Here is a 21,602-nt window from a genome sequence, read left to right as displayed (position 1 = left end):
ACCAAACTGTTTGAAGTGCAAATTAGTCTCTAAAAATGCATAGTACTGAAACTGAGATGTTTTTTTTTTTAAGTGCATACACTATATTTTTACAGAGAACACAGTAGTGGCTGATTGTCATAGGCTATAATTAGATTGCAATTTTAGTGCATTATTCATTTAATCATCATGACCACTAATGGGATGCATCTGAAAGAGAGAGAATTTAATCATTGAAATAAATAAATCAATTCATTAATTAAAGAACTGTATAGGGAATTGTTGGAAGGACAAACAGTTAAGGATGAGAGGGTGACCCAGAGAATTTTGGTCAAAAATAAGGGTCATCATGACCAAAACAACGAGTGAAGGATATGTGACCTTCTACTCTAAATAGAGGCTATAGATGTCCAAGGACATGAGGAAATGCATATGCTTGTCATTTCAGGAATGCTCAAAACTCGGAACTGCTCTTTGAGCAACAGTCCAAAAGTTAAAGTTGTATTGTGTATATATATATAATGAGCAGGGAAACATGTAGTGTTAAATGAGAGCAGATTGTCATAGAATGGTAAATTATTATTTTTTTAAATACATTTACAGATAACAGTCAAAATTAAGTTAAGTTAATATTTTCAAATTATTTTAATAATTTCCTCTGACCTACAGAAAAGCCATTGGACAGATATTACTGAAGCTGCTTGTGTTGCATCACAAAAAAGGCAAAGACATTCCCCAAACATTTTCTAAAGAAGTGATTACAGGTATGTTACTTTTAAGAATCAATACAGAGAAAAATACAACAATATAATACAAATCCAAGAGTGATGCTATAGTCTGTCCACCATTCACCCCGAATACAATAAACATATTTCTTGGAGGACTGTGATATACACTATCAGTTTTGTTTCTTAGAAAACTCATACATTTACTCTGGCACAATATGTAAGATTTTTGAATTCCAATATCCAAAAACCACTGGAAAAATGTTATACTTTGTTGACTTGTGTACTTAGATTATTGCACATTTTTCGAATAATGTGTAAATCCAGAGACATCAGCTATTTTAATCAGTGTAACGGCCCGTGTAATTGCGTCGCCAGTGAATGACATGACATCTTATAGCCCTACACGATTTCTGCTTTTACTTCTGTAGAAACCATGGAAACACCAAAGACGCTTTAAGTCAAGTCAAGTCACCTCATTTATATAGCGCTTTTAACAACATAGACTGTTTCAAAGCTGCTTTACAGTGACAATAGGACATTAAAATAACAGAGATTGGTTTGATTTTACAGCAGCTCTAGAATAAAGTTATTGTCCAGCTAAAGTTAGATTTGATTGATTCACTTCCGCTCCAAAGATCATTAGTTATTAATTTAGGGGCCGCTTACATGACACTGTTTTAACTGAAAACAGAAAACTTGTAATGTGTTCTGGCCATTCATTTGGACGACAACAGTGTTCAGTGGTGGCTCGAGAGACGAAAACTTTGGAATAGGTTAATTTTTTTAACTTTTTGAAAAAAACGCTATCATCTCCGCAACAACTTGAATCTATGAAAACGGTGACGTTTGAATATGTGCGCAGGCGCATAGTCTTTCTTTACAAATTGACCTCATCAAATTACTTGTGTGGCCTGCATTATACAGAATTTTTAGTTGCTTACGCGAATCCATGCGAACTGGAATCATTTTGATAACGTTTTATCTGTACAGCGGAAAAGGGAAGGAGGCCTTCACAGGTGAGAGACTAGTTGACATTTGTATTAACTGGACAGATTTTTGAGATCGCAATAAACTTGAAGGACTAAAATGTGTTAAAGGAACACTCCACTTTTTTTGGAAATAAGCTCATTTTCCAACTCCCCTAGAGTTATTGTTGACACAGGTGAGTTTTACCGTTTTCGAATCCATTCAGCCGATCCAGACCGGTGGATCCACTTTTAACATCATTGAATCTGATTAGACCGTTAGATCGCTCTCAAAAAAATGACCAAAGAGTTTCGATATGTTTCCTAATCAGATTCAATGATCTATGCTAAAAGTGCTACCGCCAGACCCAGAGATCAGCTAAATGGATTAGAAAACATTAAAATTGTTTAACTCTAGGGGAGTTGGAAAATGAGCCTATTTCCAAAAAAAGTGGAGTGTTCCTTTAAGAACTCGCTCAAGTACTGGGGAGCTACAGTAAACCATTTAGTGCTTTGTAAGTAATCAGCAATAGTTTTAAATGTATACGTTGATAACAGTTTTTCTCGATTGCTTAAACACATTTCTTGAAACTTTGCCTATTAGTTTTGACTATTCTCAAAACAGTAAACACAAATCCATAACGTCTCACCCAATTCCCCAAACATCCTATTTTCAGGTAAAAATAAAGCTCTACTCTCAAAACCATTCACTCTTGTTGAAAAACCAAACTTTGCCCTCAGACATCACACACAAGGCTTCACAAACACACTACAACATAGTCTTACTGAACACACTGGTGCAATAAATTCAAAACAACATTTCCAAAACTGGCAAGTTATGTTGCTGGTGGTTTCACATGATGAACACTAAAGACACAACTAATGCATACATCGGCACATTCCTTAATTTACTGTACAGTATAATACAATACACCAAACAAACAAACAAATCTTTGGTCTGGGTCAGGCCAGAAAATCTTGTCAGCATCACAGGCAATATTGGCCCTAGCCAGGCAGCAGGGGTAAAATCCTCTTGCATGGCTGTTCCCCCCTGGCACGCATCAACTGAAATATTTGGCAGGCTTCTTCCATTTCATCATCTCTGTGTCCTAGAAAAATAGAAGTACTGATTACTGTAAATGTAACATCCTTTTTACAAAATGGAAATATTCAGAAAATCTCTCTTTATGTGAAGCAATTTGATGCATTTCTTTTTACTAGTATAGTGCAACAGCTACAGTACATGTACTTGTTGTAACAGCACAGTGTACTGCACGTCAAAAGTTACAGTAGAGAGCAGTCTGAAGTATACTGTACCTGTTTTTCTCCTGTTCTTATTAAGGTTCTTATGATCGAGGCGACGGTGAAGCGACTCAAGTTTGGCTGTACTTGTTGCCCAGCCTCCCTCATAGTCATACCATGGACAAAGACATGGGCAACTAGAGTGGCACTGCTTGTCTCTTTGACCTTGCCCTTGCCCTTCACCTTCCTCATCCTCTTCCTTCACCTCTTCCTCCACTCTTCTTCTTCCTCCACCTCCTCAACCTCTTCCTTCATGTCTTTCCGGATCCATTGTCCCAAAACCCAATGAACTGACTGGCCCTTTTATCTATTGAAGGTTCTGACTGGTGTGTGATCCATTTTGACTCTTAGTGTTTCATTAGAGTTTTGCAGTGACAGTTCTACAAATCTGACTTTTATAAACAGGGGAATACCCAGCAAACACAGAACGTTGGCACAACATACCCAACTTTCTAACAACATGGCCAAAAGGTTGTTATATCTACATTGTATGGTGAAGGTTGTTACAGCGATGTCACAATGTTGACATTTAACCCTGTTCGGGGCCATTGCTTAAATGTGCATTTAATACATTTGTTTTGATAAACAATATTTTAAAAAGTATATAATTATCTAATATCTGACTAATTAAAAATGAACCTCAAAACATAAAGTGATAAAAGGGGAATATATATATAGGCCTATCTAGCATTACAGTTTTTTTTTTCAATTGCTAACATCCTTTTGTCCAATCTGTAATCACATTTTCAAAACACAATGAGCACAACATCTGTCCGTTGAAAACATACCATTTAACACAATTCATGTTGTTTTCGCACAAAATGCAGTCAATTAACATGTTTCTAGAATGCCTACATTTTCTTTACAAATAAGCACACCCAATACCAAAACCATGGATCTTTATATAATTTTTTTTTTTTTTTTTTTTTTTTTTACAAATGCTTAAACGCAACATGCCAGACATGAAGAACTAATATTCCAAACCATAGATACAGTATGAAGTGTCTACTTGTGAAACAATATCAGCTTTTTTTAAAAAAAACAGCTGATAAGCATTTTGTACAGTTGCTAGGTCACATTTCTCAATACTTAGGTCAGTTTTTCAAAACTCTTCACACAGTGAGCACAACAGAAGTATATGTGGGCTAAACTGTGGATCATTTATCATTGCTTTGGCACAAAATGCATTCAATGACTACATCTTTCAAATGACATTAACTCTTTTCTCACTTCGACACAACAACCGCCAAAACTCTGTACCTACAGTTTGCACATGCTTACAAATGTTACGATGCCTAGGAGTCGTTCAAATCCAAGTGCAGCTTGTCTTTATTAAACAGAGTAACAAACAAAACAAGACTTAACCCGGATTTCCACCAAATGCGGAATGGCTGCGGATCGGCTCCGCTGCGTGTCGACTCCGCGCTCCGCTGTCCTTCAATACCCACCAGGTCTGGATTTGTTGCGGAACGGCTGCGGCCGAGGACCCACGAGAACTCGCTAATTCACGTGTGATGTAATTTCGATAAACAGAACCACCAAACCAGGAACAGTTTTCCGCCATCATATTTTCCGCCAAATATGATCCGCCATGATCACGGTGTATTTTATTTTGAAAATTAAACGGATATTTTATTTTGTTTTGGTTTGTTCTGTTTTTTTGCTCGACTTCCTGTCTTGCGCACTCTGCCCTGTAGTGCTGCGGAGCTCTCCAGCATCCGGCAAAAATAGAAGCTCTGCGTATCTGCTCCGGAGGGCTGCGGATCGCTGGAGTCGGAACGCAGCCGTTCCGCAGTCGGTGAAAATACACACATTGGGCCCTATCTTGCACCCAGCGCAATTGACTTTGTACACCGACGCATGTATCATTCCTATTTTGCACCCGCGCACAGCGGACTTTTCCCTCCACAGACGCACGTCGGTAAATTAGGGAATGAACTTGCGCTCGCGGGGGCGGTTCAGCGCAAAGAGGAGGCGTGTTCCGGCGCAAAACTCCCCTGGTGCTATTTTCCAGTTTTTGAAAGCAATTGCGCCACTGACCAGGAAAAAAACAATCTAAAGACAGCGGCGCGTTGCGCGTTAGTGATATGGTATTTTAAGGGCGCGTGCTTGGCCATAATGTAGTGTGTTAACGCGCATCCACTTTGATTCTCTAATATAAACAGACGCCGCAGTTTTCATTTTTGCAAATCATACATTATTACAAGGAAAAATATTAACACACGAGGGAAATCATTGTTGTGTCCGTGAAGATGTGGAAAAAGATCTATCTAGATTTAAAAAAAATAATAATCTAGATTAGGCTACACATTTACCCAAATTATACGCCTGTTTAACCGAAGCTAATTTGGGTGGGTTTCTCCCATCATCCCCAGTGTCACTTCTCTGTGTTTTACGGTCCTGACGAGAACGTCGGCCTCCTCGGCTGTGAACCGCTCCTGGCGTGCGCTGGCAAATCCGCCGTTATAATAGCAATCCGCCATGGAACAAGCGTGCTGGCTCTTAAAGGGAATGCGAGAGGACGCTCTGATTGGTTTATTTCACGTTACGCCCAAACCACACCTATAAATAATGAAGCTACTTCAGACCAACCCCTTTTAGATTTGCGCCAGGCGCAATAGTCATTTATCCCGCCGGGAAAATAGCAACAGCGCCGGGATCCGCCCACAAAGTTACTTGCGCTTTGTGCTTTGACACTTGCGTTTCAGATCGTTAAAATAGGGCCCATTGACTTTAATGGAAACCTATTGACTCCGCCGCCGTTCCGGAGCAGATCCGCAGCCGTTCCGCAGTTGGTGGAAATTAGGGGTTAGCCCCGAGTGTTGTGTGAGTGTGGCTATGAGTGTTTGAACATGAGGTGCAGGTGTGTGTAATCAGCGCAGTGCAGGTGTATGGTGTAATCAGTCCAGGGAGATGCATGATGGGAAATGGAGTCCGTAATAGGGAGTGCGTGGCTAATCGTGACAACAAACTGTTTTCAAAACTATTACAGTAAACTTAATTTCAAACCAATAACATAATACAAAACTGTATTTGACAGCATTTTGCCACATTTCTACAGTAATATTGTAATGAAATATATTTCTAATCTAAAAATGAAATGTGTAAAAACAATTGGACCAACCACAGCTGATTTGTATTGTATCTGTATCGGTGGATGGTGTATAGACAAATGTTTGTACTTTGGAATTACTCTAAAAAAGACATTCAATATATAAAGTATTGAAGCATACTGCATCATGTCTGATTTACATATATTGCAGTGAATTCTAAACAGTGGTAGAAGAAAGAAAGCATTTACAGAAGAAACGAATAAAGTTACCTGTTGTTAGTGTTTTTTAGGTCATTGTTTTGTGGGTGATAAAGTTTGTTTGTTGGCTGTCAACCTTTGCTAGTGTTATGAAAGAATGTGTTGATTCTGATTCACATGTAAGAAGTGATTTGTAGTGCATTTTGAATGTGAAATTAACGGATGTGCCGAGCTGAAAGTTGGTTAGGAGAACTGTGTGGAGAGTTTTGAAAAAGTGACCTAAGTACTGAGAAATGTGTCCTAGCGACTGTAAAAAACAGTAATTACTGATCATTACAGTAAGAAATAGCAATCTCAATCAGAGACATAGCCAGGTGTTGAAGACTTTCCATTAAAAAAAGGCACTCTTTGGATTAGTTTTGTTCAAAGCAACACAGAACAACACAGAGGAGCAGAAAAAGAAAGAAAATGTCTGGACGAGGAGGAGAGGACTAGTTAGACGAGGAAGAGGACTTGGACAGGGAGAGGACTAGATGGTCGACGGAGAGGACTAGTTGGACTGGGACAAGGGAGAAGGAGAGGTAGGGGGAGAAGAGTAAGAATGTGTGCTGCTGTTCAAAGGAGAGTAAGAGCTGTAGTCACGGATGAAATAAGAGCCACCATCATAGACCATGTGATAAACCATATCATTGAGAGAGGCTGGTGAAAGAGTCCAGCCTAATCTCAGTCGGTCAACCGTTGCTTCCATTATCTGGATTTGTCAACAAACCAACAGGTAAGTCATGCATTTCATTAGGGCTATCAATGCAGTTGCTTTTGACCAGGTATGGTCAAGTGCTGGTTTGGTCCTGCAGAAATGCCAGATTGGTCCCTACAACACAGAGCGCCTTCTTTTGTTTTTAGATGACCTCCACCAACAACTGGAGCCAGAAGCAGAACAGGTTGGAGGAAACATGAGGACATTTGTGATTACATGGGACAATTCCACCATTCACATGCAATCACTAACTGGTTTGCGGCAAATCCAAGAATGATTTCCCTTTTTCTTCCTCCGTACTCTCCTTTCCTCAACCCCATTGAGGAATTTTTTTCTGCTTGGAGGTGGAAAGTAGTATATGATCATCGGCCAAATGTCCCTCCTGGATGCCATGGATCCTGGCTGCAGAGACATCTCAGTTGAAGACTGTCAGGGGTGGATAAGGCATGCTAAGCATTTCTATCCATGATGTATAGCGAGAGACAACATACAATGTGATGTAGACGAGAACATCGAAGATCGTATTGATTAGAACAGGACTTTTTTTCTGTCATTTTGTTTTATTTTTGCACACTTTAACCAAAGGCCATGTATGCTTGTCTTTTTTGAAATTTTGTTGAAAATAAAGCCTTTACAGCAGCAATTCTGTCACTTGCTGTTTTTTTTTCAGTTGTACATTCAGTGTTGATGACTACTTCACATTTAGATATTATGTTGTACACATACTATCTAATACACCATGAATTCACAGACACACACACAACTGAACACCAAAAAATGGATTTCAAACTGTATGTTATATACTGATAGAACTGAAACATGACAAGTAATGCAGTTTTTGTAATGCCACCAACTGTTAGTATTTTGACAGTCATTGCGCTATAATTGACTATGTGTTTATGTTGGATAGAAAACGAGTGCTGGAGTTTTGACTGAATGATTCGATTTTGAAACGGGTTTGCAGTGTTTTGATAGAGTTAGTGTATATAGAAAAAGTTTTTTAGCGTTTTGAAATGTAGAGTTTGTATTTATTTAACAAACTGTGGTTTTGGTCAGAAAATTAACTATTTGGATAATTGTGTGATGTAGGTGTGTTGCTGTATTAAAAGTTTAGAAAAAGTATTTTAAGAATTCTTCTTAGCAATTGAAAAAAAACTGTAAAAAAAAAAAAAAAGTCAGAGCGTCATCCCTCAGTTGGTGAATGTCGCGCAACAACGTTGCTACAGCCCTGTCGCGTCTTACAATTCTACGTTGTTACAATGTTGCGAGGACGTAGACAGCGACGTTGCCATAGCAGAAATGCAACGTGCAACAGACGTTGCCACAACGTAAATGTGTTTACTGGGTAGTGTTTATAGTTTAGGGAAATGGGTGTACTTTTTGATAAATGGTTTTGGTTATGGTTTTGAAATTTTAGTTCAAAAGCCTGGTTATACTGATTAAGCAATCAGGAAAAACTGTAATAGAATACCAATGCAGTGTTGACAGAACCGGGCTATTGTGGTCATACTTCCTGGTTCTGTTAGCTGCTGCGTTTTGGACCAGCTGTACAGTAGTTTGTTTAATTATACATGCAGGGCAACCATCCACAAGAGCATTACAATAATCTTAGCCTTGATGTCATGAACGTATGAACCAACTGTTCCGCATTTGTCATTGAGAGCATAAACCGTATTTTGTAATTTAGATATATTTTTAAGATGGAAGAACGTGGTTTTACAAATAGAAACGTGACTTTCAAATGAAAGATTGGTATCAAAGAGCACACCCAGGTTCCAAACTGATGATGAAGACTTGACAGAGCAGCCTTCAAGTGTTAGACAGTATTCTAGATTATTACGTGCAGAGGTTTTTGGTCCAATAATAATCTCTGTTTTTTCAGAATTAAGTAGTTGGCAATTACTAGTCCAGTAATCCAGTATTTTATATCAGCTATGCATTCAGTTAATTTAGTGAATGGGTAAGTTTCGTCAGGGCGTGAAGAAATATAGAGCTGAGTATCATCAGCATAACAGTGAAAACTAAAGCCATGCTTCCTAATGATATCTCCCAAGGGTAGCATGTACAGAGTGAACCGCAACGGTCCTGGTACTGAGCCTTGTGGTACTCCATACTGAACTTGTGATCGATATGACATCTCTTCGTTTACTACTACAAACTGATAATGGTCAGATAAATATGATTTGAACCATGCCAATGCAATTCCACTAAGACATAATGTTGGAGTCTATTCAAAATAATGTTGTGGTCAATAGTGTCAAATGCAGCACTAAGGTCGATAAACACTAATAGAGAGATACAACCACGATCGGATGATAAGAACAGATCATTTGTGACTCTAATGAGAGTACACAGTTAGAGTCAGGGAGACTACAATGCTCTGTCTGATGCGATACTGTAGTAGACGGTTGCATATTCATTAAAGTCATTACTGCTGCAGCTGTGCTGTTAAGATTAAGGTACAAATCTTGCATAGTGTGCCTTTAAGCGCAAAGGAGCAACTGTGTCTAAAGTGCTAGAAAAGAGAGAGTGGATAGTTTGTTGCAACATCGAGTTGTTCTAAGCTATCTGGGATGCTGAGGGGATGAAACTGATCAGGAAGATTATTTATAAAACAATCTTTAATGTTAGAGCTGATAGTTCTACCATATTTGTAACACGGAGTCGGCTTAGCAAACTTGGCTAAATTAAGTACTGGATAATGATCTGAGATGTCATCGCTCTGCTGCGGAATTTCAACGGCATCAACATTGATTCCATGTGACACTATTAGATCTAAAGTATGATTACGACCATGAGTGGGTCCTGACACGTGTTGTCTAATTCCAGTAGAGTTCAGAATGTCTCTAAATGACTGGCGAAGTCGAACATCATTAGTGCCGGCAAACGTGACTATGGTGGCTGGTGTCTCTATTTTCACGTTCTGTGTAATATAATCACCATAAACTAGGGCACTTTCAACAGGTGGGTGTGTCACTGAGTGGACAGAACCTGTTTAATGCTGTTGGAATAGAAGAGCGGTGTTTTGTCCCGTGACTATCCCGTCTCACGGTCACCCAGTTGCCCTGCTTCACAGGCTCTACAGCCGGATCCGAACAATCTACAGAGTTCACTAAGCTAGTCGCATCCAAAGCAATATCTAAAGCCGCTGCACTCTTACTATCCTAGTATGTCTTTAGTTCTGAAATCTTCTCCGTCAGCCTGACTAATTCCCTGCATTTATGACATCTGAAGCTTTCTTCGTCGACAGAGAAGTCTATACTGTACATTTAGCAGGCAGTGCAAGTGACAATAACACATACTCACAGTCTTTGTTGATTGATCCTGCTCACCACAGTCGTTTGATGGACTCGTATAGGGGCGAGTGGAAAAAGACGGCAAGCACGGATGCTGGTTAACAGGCTAGCGAAATGCTAGCACCTTGTGCTAGCGATAACGATTTAGTTAAAAGCTAGCAATGTCAGATTAATGTGATAAGCAATATTAGACCATATCTGATATATGGTGATGAGTAAGTTATATTTAGCAATATAAACAACAAGGAATGAAAAATAAAGATTAAAAATGAAGCTATACGGAGCTCTCAGACTCAAACCACTCAGCAGCAAGGCAGGCAGGAGCAATCGATATATTTGCTTTAATATATTATGTTTTATTAGACAAGTAAGCAACTGTTTGAATACCTTAATCGACAGAAAACAAATTGTTATATAGCTCAACTTGATGGCAAACTTGTCTCTTGATTTACCGTGAGTAACATGTTTGTACCATGGTTCAGAAACAACACTATTTTGTCAAGTGGCTAACATAGCATAATAAGAAAGAACATTAATTCAGCATTTTCTCCACCATGCAATACATTTAAAAATTAACTGCATGCCATTTAGCATCACAAACCATTGAGATTATATTCTAATATCGATCTAGCTTACTGCAGTGTGCAACACGTGTCATTCCATCCACTGAGCAAAGTAACATTATAACATAACTTTCAACACACTCAAATATTTTTTGTTGGTCATTCCGTGTCAACTCAACCAGAGGTCCCCGGCTCAAATTTTTTATTCTGTTCATATTTTTTTTCTGAAGAAAGACAAACATAAATAGTGATGAAAGGCAGAATATTAAATGTAAAATATTAAAAAGTAATCCACTATTTTGTAGAGGGGGTCAAAATGACAATTATCACATGAGATTTGGAGGCAAATTAGGGGGGTAAAAATTACTTTAGAAAGACGGCAGCATTATTATTTTAGTACACAGAGATTGGTAGGTCTCAGAGAAAGTAGACCTGCAGGAACACTTATGCAGGAGTGAAAGTCTTGTCAGCGTTGACGGTGGGCGGTTCCCAATGGCGGCTCCAGCCAATCAGAGAGCTCTAATTGATTGCTCAGCTGTCAAGCACCCTTCAGTGAGACGCTGCGTTCTGTGAACTACACTGACCTGAAAACAAGCGAGGAACTCCCTCACCGCGCTTGGATTTTACAAAAGTGGGAGACTGTACAATCCTTGGCAGTGTTCTGAGACTGTACACTCACTTTTGGCCTGCTGGTGGACTTTACTGCATTTTTACGATTAGTTTTGTTGTTATTTAACGCGAGTGTTTTGGAGCGGGTTCTGTTCTGCACAGAGATCTGACTGCTGTCGAACTGCGGGAATAACGAAGGGACCGAGAGATGACAGCTGAGAAAGAGAAGAAGAGGTAAGTTAAGCGGGCTGTGAGTGGGCAATATTGTAGGCTATTCTGTTGTAGACACTGCAACTGTTGCGCAAAGTTTAGGTTTATGTAGCGGCAGCAACAAGTGAATCTCTGTATGAGAAGCCAGATGATTCATTGAGGCACTCACCGCTTATTTCACTGTACCACACAACGACATAAGCGAAAGAGAAAGAAAGAAAGATGATTTATTTACTAATGTTCATGGAGTAACTGTATCTAGATATTTGTATTAGGCTACCTTAAACGCATTTTATTTTAAATACAATATAATTCTGTAAACAAATATTTTTTATGATTTATCACTTTTTTTTTCTTTTGTCAAATCAACTTTGATAACTGATGTGGTTCAGATAACATGTTTTGAGTTTCTGTTGTATTAACAGTTTTAAATTTCAATTAACTCAAAATGTTAAGGCAACCAGTTTACTCACTTTTTTAAGTTAAACCAACACTATTTTGTATAGTGTAGAAAATATTCTGAATTCTCTCATGTGCCTAATCTTTTATTATTCTTTTACATTTCTAAAATTATAAATAGTAGTACATTGTAAAAAAATATATTTTATCATAACAATTTTAGTTTGCTTTCATTACAGTTGTTACAATTCTTACACATTTGTTTAATTTGTACAACATTTTATGAGTTTTAACTTTAATTTTCTGAATCAGTAAATAAATGCAGGTTGAAACTGCATTTTGTGACTTTGGCACCAGTTGATTTCACTTGATCGTTTAAGGCAGCACTTACACTTTTACCTAGTGGGTTGAAATGTAGTACAGTGAACAGGGTTTAAGTGAAGCACATACTTATTAGGTAGCATATTAATGCTAAATGATCTTTACACCTTTTCATGTGTATCTTTGAAGATTGAAGACCATCAGAGTGCCAAGAGCTCCATTAATGAGAGAAAAATGGAGAATGCGTTTGTGCATGTGTCACGGCTCTGAGAGCGCCTTGAAGTCTGCCTCATCCTCGTGACGTTTATTCCCTAACAAGCTTTCTGCCTCTTATCTGATGAATCTCAGGGTGGCAGAACATAACCAAACATCGTTACAAAACTCAAATGAACAGAATGCATCTATCTACAGGACTGATTTAAAAGGGGTGCTAACACTTTAACCTCAAGACACAAGACTGTGACTGTGTGTGTGTGTGTGTGTGTGTGTGTGTGTGTGTGTGTGTGTGTGTGTGTGTGTGTGTGTGTGTGTGTGTGTGTGTGCGCCTGCCTATACTGAACCCATATGTTTTGGTAGTTTACTTGAGCGAGATTAGCTCAACCCTGACAAGTTTTATATATATTTTGACATGTTTGTATTCATGCATGTTTTGTAAGATAGATTGCCAGAGTCCCCTCCATGGCCCCTAGTATATATCATAAGCTTCAGTGGGTTATAATTAGGTAGTGATGCACCTAAATTAATTATTTTTTACCAAAACACAGAAACCACACAAAAAAAATTAATTTAGGCGAAAAACGTAAACCGTTTTCAGTTGCCAATATTTCAGTGCATCACTATTATGTTTGACCAGAACTGCAATTATGTAGACTACTGTTTGCAATGACAGGAATGAGAAAGCCTCTAATGAAGTCATTACTATGGCAATCATCAAAGCTCTGACTGAACATTAAGTATTTGTGTGCTCATCAATAGAACCGGATTGATTGCCTGAATTGGTCAGTTTGGACACTTTTTACTGACCATTTGCTGTAAGTCTAATTTGTTCATTATTTGTTCTTGTACAAATTTCTTCTCCGTTACGTCACCCTGAATCATCAGGCTTTGTCTGTGTTTCATTCTGTCACTGAGTGGCTCATTTATGAAGAGAAAGGCCGTGCTTTGTGGTGCTCTATTAACTCCCTCAGGCCAAAAGCTGGACATTAGCCTGTTTGTAACTTTCAGAGCTTTGTCCTGAACACAACCGCTTACCTGAACCAGTTACCTTATTCTCTTCTAAAATTCATGTTTTGAAGGAAATAAAAGGAAATTGGTGACCTTGATATTAATATGTAATTGATATTTAATGATTAGTATTTAATTGGTATTAATGTGTGTTATATACACAACCCAGGCTCAATTGAAAAATCTGCCATGGTGCCATTTTTGCACAATGATATTACATTGCTTTTTGCATTTTTCTCAACACTTTCAAGTGAATTGTACAGTGCGCTGTGCTCAAAGTGCCTTCATTTTAATCCGAAACAGAATAACGTGAATGTGGCAATGTTTTATGTAGTTTGTTGTACACCCTTAGAAAAAAGGTTCAATCTGGTTCTAAATATAACCCTAGGTTTCTTGGCTCAATTTTGAAGAACACTTTACTTTATGCCACAAAAGGTTCTTTATAAAGAGAAATGTCTTAAATGATTGCATAATACTTTCCTTTAATGGGTTATTTCCATTTCAATGTGTGTTTATGAGCTGTTTAATTAATAATTTTAACTATAAATCCATAAAATAATCCCATTATTTTCCATAAATTTTTTATTAATCCTTTGGTTAATTTAACAATAAGTAATAACTTATTAATGTATGTGTGAACTAGCGATTTATCACAAAAGATAAGGTTTGCAGTGTATAGGCCTTATTAGGAAAGGTGTACACTATGGCTGTCACATTCACAGTCACGTTTTGGGATTTACAGCAGAAAATGTTTTATTGCATAAGTGTGATTCCTGAAATGTTTTGTTAATTCCAGAGATTAAAGTCGCTGTTTGAATATGTCCATTCAGCTGTATAAACGGGTGAAGTCACAATCGCATTCAAACAAACTAACCATAGCGACAGTATCAAACATACAGTCCATAAAACAGTCCATAAAAGTTGTATACGATTATTAAATAAATGAGGTAAAAAAATATATTTGTGTAATTATTCCCGGGAGTCGGAGCTACCATTATTGGGGATCATAAACAACACAACTTATCGACGGATTCCACACAAATCGACTAATTTCCAGTTAAATACCTAATTGGGTTTAAAAATAATGTCCCACCTACTGTAAACCCTGTCATTAAACCTAAGCGATAAAGCAAACGGTTGAAAATCTTTGAAAAATTTTAGCTTGCTTCTACAAGTTTTAGAGCTCTTTTATTGTGGCTTGTGTTTCACGGGATTCGTACCAGAGTTCTCTAAAAATGAGCTACCGAGCAAGTACTGTCAGAAAAGCCAAACATCTGAAGCTGGTCATGTGATGCAAATATCAATGTATTAGATTGCAAAAGATGCAGTGTTTATTTCAGCTGAAAACTGCAGTGAATTGTAATGTGTGTGTGTGCAAAAGTTTAGGTAGAGGCACTTTTTTGCAATGAGTCTAGTTTGGTCATAATGCCACATCTCTAGTATGAGGGGTCTCAAAGCATTTCACAAGCTTGCATGTGAACATTTTTAAATGAGTCAGACCATCTTATAACTAAGTCCTTTGTTAAGTAATGCTTGCAATTCCAAATATATTTGGTCATTACAGGTTAGCATACTAAACAAATGGCTTACAAATAGACACTTGGTATTCTTCATGCCGTCACCTTATAGATCAAGCACAACTTATAGGTCATAACATATTCAAAAGCGGGATTTTTAATTGGGCTACTCCAGTCTTCTGTGGTATATTAATCTATCAGGAACATGGTATATTTCAAAGGTGGTATCAAAATCTGTAGGTATCAAAATTCAAACGAATTGGTTGTTCAACGAAGTTGTCTATAGGGTAAGTTTTATTTTAATTTTAATTTATTCATTCTGTGAATGAAAAATTGCTCAATGACATGGCATAGTTATTTGTTTGGTTGAGTGGGTGGAATCGATTTGTGATTCATCTATGTTCAGTTCAAACGGTTTCACTGAATCAAACTCTTTTGCATTATCACTAAAAATAAGCCTCACATTGTTCATTTATTTAAATATTTTAGTAAAAAATATATGTAGATATCTAATAATAAAAAATATATACTGTATACTGAATGTACAGTATACTATATTGTATACTGATTTGTTATATACATTTTACTTTATTTTACTTAATGCTCTTTTCTTCTTTTAAAGGGATAGTTCTCCCAAAAATGAAAATTCTGTCATTACTTACTCAGCCTCATGTCGTTCCAGACCCGTAAGACTTTCGTTCATCTTCGGAGCACAAATGAAGATCTTTATAATGAAATCTGAGAGCTTTCTGTCCCTCCATTGACAACTACGCAACTACCACTTTCAAGCCCCGGACCTCAATTTTATGAAGCACTTTGTTTGCACAAAAAACAAACAAACATAATCTGCCACTTAATAATAATAATAATAATAATCTTATTATTAATAATAATAATAATAACAAAGTGAAAATCTCCAACTCGCATTCATGCAATATCTGCTCTCGCGTCAACATCACGCATGCGTTGTGGTGCTCTCGTGAACGTGCGTAATTAATGACAGAAGTTTAATTTTTGGGTGAACTGTCCCTTTAAGGTCTTGAATACATTGCTATTCTTGCCATTACAGCCAACAATATTTTAAATATCAACAAGTCCAAGGGATAGTCGAATAGGTTCATTTATATTGACATATTATTAAATTATCATCAAGCGAATGCAAGATTTTAGCGCGTGCTTTCTGTCTTTTCCACTTTGTCATTTGTTATCAGCAGCAATAGGCATTTGAGTAGATCTGGACTGGGCATTTAAGACCTTTGTTTTCATATGAGAATCTAAGATATGAGACTTTTGAGAAATTCAAAGAGCCTCCCAGCTGTAGGACAGTTTATTGTGACAGGATCTCTAGAGAAGGCCTGAACGGAGACTTCACAGTCCCCACCCTCCGCTAACTGCAGGGGTGCGAGGCACTGGGAGCTTATTTTCTCCTTCTCTTTTTCTTGTTTTTCTCCCTCCTACTTCAGGCTTTCTGCTTGCCTCTGATTCCGTATCTCTCCCATCTTCTGTTTCTTAAGGCATACTGATCTTAGCTAGTGTTTTTCCACTCTTTACCTCCTCCTGACACTTCCTGTTCACCAAGCCCATTCTTCCTCCTGCCGCATACTTCAATGTCACGTCAAGTTCTAACATCAGCTGCTTCCAGGTGAACTTTACTCTCATTACCCTTATTTGGTGTCCATCACTGAACTACGTCATTCACTACTACAGTAAACTTTGACCCTGATTTCCTATAATTGAGTAGAATTCCTAAAAAAAATCTAAGTAAACGTCAGAGTGCATGGCAGCAGAAATGGAACATCCTCTGAATGAGTTTAATTCATGTTGGGTCTCCCATTTACTTTCACCTGACATTTTTATGTTCATACATTTGATATCAACCAGTGTTTTTTTGTTATCTTTTTATATTTATATGAACTATATTTTCAGAGGAACCATACTTTCGACCAGTTGTTTTAAATATTTGTGGCTACAATAGCGAGACTGGCTAGTCAGGAAGAATATAACAGAAGTAAAAATGTGTATGACAATATAGTAAATACAGAAGTGATAAACAGTAAAATTATACAAGAATACCATTTCAGTTTTTCTTCTTTAAAAATGTGCGTTACTTGCCGATCCTTTGAAATTTACTAGCAATTTCTGATAGACTGTTTTGGAAATGTATATTATATATTTTATGAATCTATATTTATATTTGGATAAATATGCACATTCAATGTATTTATTGTTGTTGTTGTTGATAATGGTATTTTGCTTCATTATTATTATAATTATTAAAGGGCCCCTATTATGGATTTTTGAAAATGACCTTTCATGTAGTGTGTAACATGGCTCTAAGTGAATGAAAACATCCTGCAAAGTTTTAAATCTGAAAGTGCACCGTATATAAAGTGATTGTCTTTCAAAAGTAAGAGTCGACTCTGAGTCAATTAAATGAATTGTTTTTCAAACGAGTCATAAGCCGTTTCGTCGCGACGTCAAGATGTAACATTAGCCCGCCCACTTATTGCGCGCTCCGACCAGGGAAACTCAAACCTGCAGCTCACACCTGGACACTGGACAGCATCATGTCGAGGAGACGCTATGCTCACAATGTGACGGTAATTTTTTTTACACTGCCCAAGGACGAGCATGTGAAGAATCTGTGGTTAAAATGAATCTTTACCATGATACTACAGCAGTATAATCCTAAACTATTCCTGTTACCTTTATTTTACTGACGACTGCTTCTCAAATCTCGGAGTTCAATGCAGGATTCGCAAACTGCTTGCTCTTGCTGCTAATCAGCTGTGGGCCACTATTACATAAAACTGTGTCTATTGTAAGACTGGAAAAACTGGTTGAAGAGATCGACCGGTCTATGAGACAAAGGACCTGGCTGGAAATTAACATTTGACTTCTCCTGAGACGAAAGTCTCACCTTATCTACATTTCATTCTCTCTCTCAGGGACACCTACAACTCGCATACGAATAGATATGGTTTAATGTGAATTATTATCATTGAGTATTATGTTTAGTATAATTTAAAACGTCTCAGAGTGAGTGGTACAAATGTCTAATTTCCAAATAAGTTAAACAAAAGGAAATCAGGTTTTGAGAAGTTTAGAGAAACTGGCACACAAAGGAAGGTGGTCTCTAGGCAAATGGTCTCCTACTCCCAAAAGGTGTCAACTCTGAATGTGAATTCCCATTGTTAACCATGTGAAAGAGGTTTTGGCTATTTAATGGCATGCGGCAGAGGAATCGGGGCGCTTTCTGTATCCAGACTGGCCCATGATGGCTGGGAGTGATCGAGACTCCCAGCCTCATGTATTTATTCAGTTTGGGTTCGCATCTCTTCTCTTTATTCATGTTTTGTATTGATTATCTTTGATTTGATTATACAATTAACCTGATACTGGACATAATAAATTGTTTACATTTGATTATTCAAACAGATTTTGACCTTGTTCATTTAATAGTTTAAAAAGAATAGTCAAACATTCGCTCACTTTTAGTGATGCATAGATATTATCAAAACCTTTCATTTATGGAGTCAGATGAAATAACGAGTAAATACATATGAGAAATGTATTGTATTTAACCCCAAATACTTTGCCATGAGAAAAGACGGAACACGTAAGAACGTTTGCTCAACGTGCTGTACGCGGTAAACAATCACAACAGACTGAGCTGCTTGGCCAATCAGAGCAGAGTAGCTCGCGGATAGGAGGGATTTATAGAGATTTATTCATTTAGCGAGTCGTTTGAGAATCATTGAAAATGTGGTGATGTGCAAATGTATGAGAAAATGTAACCTTTTTTTTAAACCTTTGATGCATGTAAACCTGTTGTAGGAGACTCCAAAACAACATTAGGGAACTTTAAAATAGCATAATAGGGGCCCTTTAATGTAAGTGACCAATACCCAATATGATTAACTTTTTTTTCCTTCAAATTTTCATATTTTAAACGCAAGTAACAAACGTAAGTAATCATTAGTCTGCAACAATTAAAACACAATATGTACATTTAATATTATCAGATATTTATATCCATCTAAATATTTTCATCTTTGTTTTCAGTAGTGCATACTTAAGCTTAAAATGATACACGTTGGGTGATGTTCTTTAGAAATCCACCAAATTATGTCATATATTGGTAGAGCTGATATCTGAATATCAAAAATGTGTAAATATGGGTCATTCTGAATCCCCTGAACTTCTGATGATGCTCAGATGAGACTGATTATGTTGTATCTTTGAATCTGGCATTTTCTGTAAAGCTGCGTTGAAATGATCTGTATTGCGTGAAGTGCTATAGAAAGAATGGGAATTGAATGGAGTGGTCCTCTTGAAGAATCCTGCACAACCGAAGAACAACCGTGTGGTGTGTGCCAGTATTCGTATGTGTGTTACAGCATGTCCGCTCTCCAGCTTTGCCGTCAGCAGGACGTAATGTAAACCCCATCCATTTCTGTGATCTTTCCTCTCCTGGTCGAGAGGGTTGTACCGGCGATGGTTGTTTGGATGGGTTTGAGAACGTTCTGTTCCAAAGGATCAGAGATTAGCCTAGTCGTCATTGTTCTCTGTTTGTGTTTAGCAAGATGCCAAAATGAACGGAAAACAGACTGTAAGCAAGCAATGGCTTTGGTGTTTCTCATTAGAATGAGTGGTCAGGCATGGGAAATGTTAACCGCTGCTCCTCCTCTCAGACTTCACCTCACCTCTGCAGCTGCGTTATACATTAACAAAGAGTCTGCCGTGGACTTTAAAATTATTTAAATGTATCTAGACACAGAGTTTACGTACTGGTAATGTAATTACAACACATACTGGGCTTGGAGAGTGTATTGTTTTTCTCATTGATGTCTACTGAATATAGACAGCAAAATGGAATACATAATCCAAAAATGTTTCATTTCAAAGCGGTTTTGACTAAAGGAGAGATTTTGAAATCCAAATTGCAAGTTTCCATGCATTGAAAATTGACAGGGACCAGATCACTGATGGCGTTTGATGTCACAATGTCATCACTAGCCGCATTTCCATTACCCTTCCAATTGCGCAAATTGAAATTGCGAATTGAAAATACACCCAATGGAAACCCGTCAATTTCGCCAAAACTCCCATTTATCCCATTTTTACGCTCGTGTTTTTTCAGGCAATTCGAAAGATAAATATTTTGGACCACTGCAATGGAAACAGTTTTTGCGTATTTACAGGTCATCTGACGTAGATGACGCGGTCTGTTTGGACAGAATACAAGACAGAGTTCTTTATTAAATTCATAAAAGACAGATATGAGGGAGAAACACCAGCCGCTCCAAGTGGGTGTTTCCTTATCATTAATGCTTGGATAACACGCATAGGTCTCCTTCGATTAGCTTCGGAAACCTTTGCTCTGTCATTGAGCAAATATTTGTTCATGGCATAAAGTCAAATTTAACACTTTTCAAAATTCAATAAATTCCTGGTTTATAAAATCAGGTTTAGGCCTGAACATACAATATCCTCGGCAAACACCTCGGCAACAATAAAAACATATTGTGCACATTCAATATTACCTGTTTTTTATTATTATTTATATCTATTTTCTGCCATCTAAACATTTTCAACTTTGTTGTCAGTTGTAGAGGTCGACCGATAGTGGATTTTACCGATAACGATAACTAGGTTGGGCCATACTTGCCGATAACCGATTAATGAACCGATAGTTTTTAAAATTGATACTGGATAAAAACGAACATAACACTCCAAGTAAAACAGTGCTGAACTTTATTATAAAAAAATAAAAAAAACTGTATTGAACCATGAAAACATGCTAAATGAAATAAATATATAAATGTGAATAAATATTTAAGTCAATAAAAGACATTCATTCAAACTGAAACAAAAAGTAATACTCTAAATAACAAATAAAACCAGTTACATTCAAAATGTAACTATTTAACTGTTCTTTTCAAGCCAACTTAATTAATAAAAAAGTAACAAAATTTGTATTAAAATGTGAAGATAAAAAAAAAAACGAAATCGAATGCTTTTCTGATTCGTAATGTTTCTGTCGGCTGTATGAACATCAGTTTGCTTACGTCTCTAGCTTTAAATATGCAACTTCTCTGCATATTTAATGCATAAAAGTGACCAGCTGGATATGAACTAATGCAAATAGAGGTAACAATTGTGACATTAAACATTCGGGTCGGACTTACGTTTATGTTTGTCAGTGTTTTAACCGCTTGAGGTAGCCTACTACTAATGTTAGCGTCCTCTCAGCCTCGAAGGCAAACAAACATACTGTTGTGCTGTTCTTTCTCTACTAATGCAGCATTTAGTCAACAAATTAATCACTTTATAATATGACAAAATGTACTGTATACATACATTTGAGCTGTCGGTGCTTTAAACGCGCATCTGATGTCAGCGCTCTCCACGCAGCATGTGCTCTCCGCGCAGCACGCAGCATCACGTGTCGAAATAAACAACACGAGGCACAAGTTTTT

At 37.4% G+C, this 21,602-nt stretch overlaps 1 protein-coding gene across 1 annotated transcript in view; it reads left to right on the top strand.

The window, feature by feature from the left end:
• Positions 1 to 11,238: 11,238 nt before the first annotated feature.
• The window catches only part of epas1b (endothelial PAS domain protein 1b), a 51,495-nt gene continuing 41,131 nt past the window's right edge, over positions 11,239 to 21,602 (top strand). Inside the window, exon 1 of the mRNA XM_079635717.1 lies at positions 11,239 to 11,683. Within this exon, the coding sequence (XP_079491843.1) occupies positions 11,658 to 11,683 (26 nt within the window). The 5' untranslated portion in view covers positions 11,239 to 11,657. The remainder of the gene's footprint in view (positions 11,684 to 21,602) is intronic.

This window comes from Phoxinus phoxinus (genome assembly GCF_949152265.1).
Source record: "Phoxinus phoxinus genome assembly, chromosome: 14".
Classification (NCBI taxonomy): domain Eukaryota; kingdom Metazoa; phylum Chordata; class Actinopteri; order Cypriniformes; family Leuciscidae; genus Phoxinus; species Phoxinus phoxinus.
This window is presented reverse-complemented; position numbering and strand designations above follow the sequence as displayed.